General features: G+C 37.5%; 1 protein-coding gene across 1 annotated transcript; it reads right to left on the reverse strand.

Annotated features, from left to right (window-relative positions):
- Positions 1-1,478: 1,478 nt before the first annotated feature.
- Positions 1,479-6,463, reverse strand: tbr1a (T-box brain transcription factor 1a). Its single transcript, XM_016570034.1, has 6 exons — positions 5,842-6,463; positions 5,349-5,503; positions 5,024-5,145; positions 3,961-4,119; positions 3,805-3,866; positions 1,479-2,373 (listed from the first exon to the last, which is right to left on the reverse strand). The coding sequence occupies exons 1-6, from the start codon at positions 6,345-6,347 to the stop codon at positions 1,638-1,640; spliced, it is 1,740 nt and encodes a 579-aa protein (XP_016425520.1). The 5' UTR covers positions 6,348-6,463; the 3' UTR covers positions 1,479-1,637.
- Positions 6,464-6,543: the final 80 nt, after the last annotated feature.

Here is a 6,543-nt window from a genome sequence, read left to right on the forward strand (position 1 = left end):
TAGAATACATGACCACTATGGGCATGTTGTCACAAAATCAACTGTATCTATTTTTCCTGGCCAGTAACAGTGGAAATGTTCAATAGCGTGCAAGGGTAAGTGCCCAGAAAGTGACTTTCAAATCCATGATGGATTTATATCTGAGAGATAGGTCAGTACCAGCAGTGGAATTACATTTACAGCACGAACAATTTATACAACATTATTTTTCAGAAAAAAAAGTGTTGAACCTTTACACTTCTTAATTAAATGTAAACAGTTGCATATAGTGCTTTGCTGCTGGACTTTAACCGAGTAACTTAGTCAATAAACTCTTCCTTTGGCACCACCTTGTGTGCGTTTTAAAAAATATATAAATACTCAAATATAATTTTTGTGCTGAAATAGTAAAGGAATAGTTCCCCCAAAATACTTTCATTATTTACTCACCTTTATGGTGCTCAATATCCATATTCTGTTATTTTTCTGTGGAACACAAAAAGGAAATATTTGTTAAATTTTAAAGCACCAAAAAGGTGGGGTGGATGGGGATCACACATCACATTAAAATCACCATACAAATTGCCTAATTTAATATACTTTCACTATAGTACACTCCCAGTCTTATACAAAGCAAGTGGCATTTATACGTCAAGCCAAACATAGCTGAATAAAATGGCTCAATTGTCAATTTTGAGTGAACTTTTCTTTTTTTGTATTCTTTTTTATTATTCATTTATTTATGCAAGAAATGCGTCAAAAATACTAATGCATGCTTTGGCCGGCTCTGTGAAGGTGGTCTCTGGTTATTTCGGGTTCAACAGCTGTTGAAGGAGCTTCATTCTTCTCTTGATCCCTTCACTGTAATGTACACTAAGAAAGTTTGTAGCTGTATTTAGTCATAGATTCTGCTGCCGTGTTTAATCCTATCGCTTATGGGTGAATTAAACTATTATTTCCTCCAGGTCAAGGACACATAACCGGTGTTCCAAAACCTGGTGAACTGCCAACACAGACAGCTTGCATTCGCGCTAGGTGTCAGTGTAGTAAAATATTTTAATACACTCACACCAACTTGCAATCTTGAAACTACTATGTCAATAAATAAGCAACCGAATGTAAACTAGTATTTAAGTTTTTATGGGATTTATTTATACTCAACCTCTGATAATTCATAAAGGCTATACACATCAAACATTCTGACAGCAGCAGAATGTCATGACTTCACATTATCATATTCGATATTTCACAATACGCATCTAATTAAAAAAGACCTGTTCTTTTGAGCAAGATAGCTACTGTTTTGATACATCACAATCAATAAAATTTTTCATATTAAGCAGCCGTGATTTTTAAGCTAATGATCATTTATTTAGATTCATTATACTGGGGATGCATATTGTAACAAATACAGACATGTTGGTCTTAATGTATGTTTTTTTTTTTTTTTTGCTTTTGTTTTTATAATACCACGACCAGATTATAGCCATATAAGCCGTCAAATACAGCGTGTTTAGATAGTTGGGGATGTCAGTTCTCATTCATCTTCAATGGTGCAGTGTAACATGGAAATAAATAAATGCTGTATACATAAATCATCATCATAATGCTATTTCCATATTAACAACATTTTAATTGCGCACACAGCCCAGGCAGGTTTATGTTTGAGTGTCGAAATGAAAAAAGTCAGATTCTTTAATCCCATTTTTGACCCTGTTCTGCATGTCTTTCGCAGTCTGAACGTCTGAAACTGGACTGATAGAAGGATTTTTCAGTTGAGCCTCCTCCGAAATCCTGGAATCGACAGATTTAATGGAAGACTGAGTTTCGGTCCATGTCGAATCCGTGGCATCTTCACCTTCCAGCTCCTTAGAAACTCCAAGAGCTGACCGGTCTATTTCCAACCTATCTCCATCCTCAGGCATGTAATTCGATCGTGTTGATCTTTCAAGACCTGCATCTAGAACCCAACCAGGCAGTATTGAGCTGGTTTTACTGCTGTTCTCTAGCGAACCCTGTGAATCCCATCCAGCGGAACTAGTGTAGTAATCCAGACTTGTACTAGTGCCACCAGTGAAAGGCAGACCTTTGACCCCCGCTGTGGCGTAAGAGAGCAGAGCTGCTGTGTTAATATCGGTTTCGTATAATGGAGCAGCAGTGGAAGACACAAGCCAGTGCTGCCCGGAGGCCAAGCTGCTCTCTTGGGATTGGTTTGAGGTTGCAAGGCCAGGGTCAGGGGTAAGAGTTGGAAAACAGGACTTTGTGTAACTGTTGACAAACTGCTCCTGAAATAAAGTGCTTGTCATTGCATACTGCGAGCCAGGCAGCATCTGAGATTGTGGAGAGCCACCGAGTGTAGGGGTCAATCGGTCAGCGTCAGAGCCACTGTAACTTCTGGAGACAGAGAATAAATGAGGTCACACATTTTACGTTAGAATGTCCATGTTACTGTTAGTGACACTGGGTCTCATTCACTAAGCGTGTGTATGTACAGATTTATGCATTAAATCGGCATACAAACACTTTCATGAACAAATTCTATTTCACCAGAAACTTTTATACTATAATGTTGTCTAAATTTATAATAAAATGCAGTAATAACTGAAACCACATCTATGAAAAAATCACATACTCTTCTGGGTTTACTAAGCATGTGTACACACAAATTTGTGCGTGAAACCTGCAAACAAACAATTTCACCCAACCATGACTCACCCAAAATGTTCATATAAAAACTTGTGAAAAATGTAGGAACAGCTGAAACCACACATATGCATAGTAACTCTGGGTTCACTAAGCATGCACACATTTGTACGTGAAATCTGCGTATGAACATTTTCACAAAAAAATCATGGATTCACCAAAAACTGTCTTTCTAAAATGTATATAGGAACAACAAAACCACACATATGCAAAAAGCATACTCTGGGTTTCACTAAGCATGTGCATGCACAAATGTGTGCATGAAATCTGCATTCAAACATTTTCACCAACAAATCAAGATTCACCAAAAAATTTCCAACTACAACTTGTGAAAAAAATGTAGGAATAACTGAATAACTTGTGCTTGTGTACAACTGTTTTACCAACAAATCATGATTCACCAAAAACTTTTGTGCTAAAATTGACAAAAAGATCTACAACAAAAAAGCACATACTCTGGGTGGCGTTATGATCGTGTTGAGATGAAAACTATATTTCATCTTAAATATTTCAATATATAGAGTGAAAGAAAAGCAGTGGAAGAAAAGCTGTGTTATAGCTTGATCTGAGAGGTCACAATGAATAATAACGCAGAGATTCGCATATGTACAGCTAGCTAATGAGACATTTTGCGAGTGTTGTATGTTTGCTCAGAGTGACCAAAGGCTGTATGGTTTGGGCGTGTTTTATGCAAATGACTAAACTTAGGCAAGTGGTTGCTCATTTAGAAAACTTCCACTGACATTACAAGAGGTTAAAAACAAATTCATTTTCGTATGAATGTGAAATTTTTCATCAAAAGTTCTCCTGTGCGTAAAAATCCTAAATAATCCGAGCAAGTGTTAGTGACTGAGACCCATTGCATTTGTAATTAATTATTTTAATTTGGAATATGTGCAACATGCACATTGTAATATAAAGTGCTACCAGAAATAAATGCTTTAAGATGTTGTTAGAAAAATTCAAATTATCATTGTTATTATTATTAAATTAAATTTATTTAAATTACATTTAAAATAGATCATGTTAATTTCTGCAGTCAAGTCCAAATTCAAATTCAAATCTGAAAACCTGCAAGAGAAATAATTAGCAATGCATTAATTTGCATGGAAAGGCACTTACTTATCATAATTATCCCGAAATCCTTTAGCAAATGGATTGTGATCAATTTTTAGTTGTGTTATCTGAGGAAATAAAAGAAACACATTCATTAAATCAGTTCATATTACAGTTTTTGTAATGTAATGTAAACGAATGCAGTGATAGACTAGTTCTTACGTCTGTGTTCTGGTAAGCTGTGACCGTTATAAATTGTGTTTCGGGAAAAGTAAATGTCTGTACTCGATCGGGATCACTCGTCTCTTCCTCTCCACTCTTGTTTATTTCAATCACATGCACCCTCGGCTGATACTTATGGAGAGACTGTAGGACGATCATCTTGAAGGACAAAGAAAAAATCAACATAAAAAGGCTACTTTTGTTTCCCATTCCCATAAGAATCTTCACAAACCATATATAATAGTAATGAATATACACACACACACACACACATAAATATGACATGGAACATTACATTTTACCTCATAGTGATACTTAAAGGTTTAGTTCACCCAAAAATTAAAATTCTGTCATTTATTAGTCATTCCAAACCTGTAAGACCTTTGTTTATCTTCGTAACAAAAATTAAGATAAATTTGATGAAATCTGAGAGCTTTCTGACCCTGCATAGACAGTAATGCAACTGACACGTTCAAGGCCCAAAAAGGTTATAGGACATTGTTAAAATCGTTCATGTGACATCAGTGGTTCAACCATCATTTTATGAAGCTACCAGAATACTTTTTGTGCACAAAGAAAACAAAAATAACGACTTTTTTCAACAATTTTAATGATGTCCTTACTACCTTTCTGGGCTTTGAATGTGGTAGTTGCGTTGCTGTCTATGCAGGGTCAGAAAGCTCTTGGATTTCATCTAAAATATCTTCATTTGTGTTCTGAAGATGAACGAAGGTCTTACGGGTTTGAAACGACATGAGGGTGAGTAATTAATGACAGAATTTTCATTTTTGGGTGAACTGAATTAAGAGTGCTACTTTATGTCAACATGTTAACATAAAAGTGATTGTACCCCTAAATAGTCTTGTGAAGGTAATTTTTCATGTGCCAGCTGAAATTGGTTCGATGTTAACATTTGCTGCTGGCGGTCATCGCAGGCAAATTAAAAATTCATTAAATTATTGCCAATTACTCACCTGATGTCTAGCTTTTTCTGAACTCACCCTATACTAAAAGACTTCCGATTCTTATCATGAAGAGAAAATGAAATGAAATAAGAAATCACTTGGGTAGAGTTGCTGGAAGCTCCCTTGTTGTTCGTCAGCTTCAGTTTTCCAAACGAGATCTCCTGACGCATCCAGTGCGCGCCGGTGTTTGGAGAGTCCGGGTGCATGTATACTCGGTTTCCTTTAACAATAAAAACATTTAAAATACATATGTTACTATTAAACGGAAATAACTAACATTATAATAACTGTAGACTATATTTATTAATATTTGAGGGTTTTTTTCTCTGTGTATATTTATAAACCTGGTTATTTGCGCTTAGGAAAACGGAGAAAAGCTTTATGATAAATTCCTCTTCAGTCGGTTGATTATTACTAGTTTACCCGTAACATTAGTGTCCGCTTTGCCGCAGGGAATCCATTTTCCGCCCTGAAACCTCCAGTGGTTCGGATCCGACAGAATCACATCCACAACAATATTATAATGGCACGTCGGGTCAAGACCAGCAACACTAACACTTAGAAACGGAAACATCCGGCTGCAGGAAAATGAACCGAAAAAACAAATCACTTTTCCAAAAGTAAATTATTATTAAACAATTACATTAAAAATAAATATAAACGACACCTTGCAATACCAGAAACAGGCCAACAGACATAGACCAATAATCTGAACAGAAAAAAATACTTTCCCAAAATTATTAATTTATTATAATTACCAACAAATCAATTATAGGCTATTGGCATTAATAAAATATGCAACAAATAACATTACAATATTACAAATTATCAAAAATTATTAATAAAAAGCAATGCAGTCACTTTTGCTTTTTAAAAAAAAAAACCCAATTAAAATACATTTAAAAAGTAGACTTACCGCCCCTGTTTGGTAACGATCATTTCTGTTTGGTGTCTGTGGAATTTGAACCACAGCGCGCGGTTACAGAGGTAAACCTGGGCTTTTCCAGGATAGACGGCGGTGTTTGGGTAAGTTTGTCCGTACTGCTGGGAGTACGCATAGCTCAGCCCATTGTACGGCCCGTTGCTGATGACCGGGTGAGGTGTCATGTAGGGACCGGAGAGTGGCGGGAGCGCGGGCAAAGGCTGCCCCGAATACGCGAACATAGCAGAAGAGAAGGCGAAATCCACGCGGGCTTGGCTTGATTCAGGCAAATCACACTTGTCCGCACTTTCACGGTCATCCCGTGCCGCGGAGACGTAGTCCAGAGCGTTTGAGGGGTTTCTCATCCCGGTGGAGAGTCTTTTCAACGGTGGCTCGTTCTCCAGGGTGTCCCCGGCGGCGACGATGTGCGTAAAAACATAGTCCGCACTCGCCGGTTTGTCGGACACTGCGGACGGTGAGGGAAGTTGTTGCAGGTGCATAACTCGCTGAGAAAGTTCTCGGAGTTAAACGTGGGTTCAGACCTCAGACATGCGCTCTGCTGCGTGGGTCAGGCTGTTTGAGCCTGTTCACTCCGAGCTTACTATAGGAATATGACGGTGCTCCGCGTTTGATAACAGCAGAATGGGCTGGTATTTACATTTAGAATAGCATTAAAGCAGTAAGCGGGGGGGGGGG

This window comes from Sinocyclocheilus rhinocerous, unplaced genomic scaffold (assembly GCF_001515625.1).
Source record: "Sinocyclocheilus rhinocerous isolate Xijiao unplaced genomic scaffold, SAMN03320098_v1.1 scaffold711, whole genome shotgun sequence".
Classification (NCBI taxonomy): domain Eukaryota; kingdom Metazoa; phylum Chordata; class Actinopteri; order Cypriniformes; family Cyprinidae; genus Sinocyclocheilus; species Sinocyclocheilus rhinocerous.

Bases quoted from the DNA above. Each gene is read 5' to 3' on its own strand.
- tbr1a (XM_016570034.1), bottom strand. From the start codon at position 6,347: ATGCACCTGCAACAACTTCCCTCACCGTCCGCAGTGTCCGACAAACCG. The intron at 3,867-3,960 runs GTAAGAACTAGT...TTATTTCCTCAG, and splicing joins CAGCTTACCAGAACACAGAC to ATAACACAACTAAAAATTGA. The intron at 2,374-3,804 runs GTAAGTGCCTTT...CTCTGTCTCCAG, and splicing joins TTTCGGGATAATTATGATAA to AAGTTACAGTGGCTCTGACG.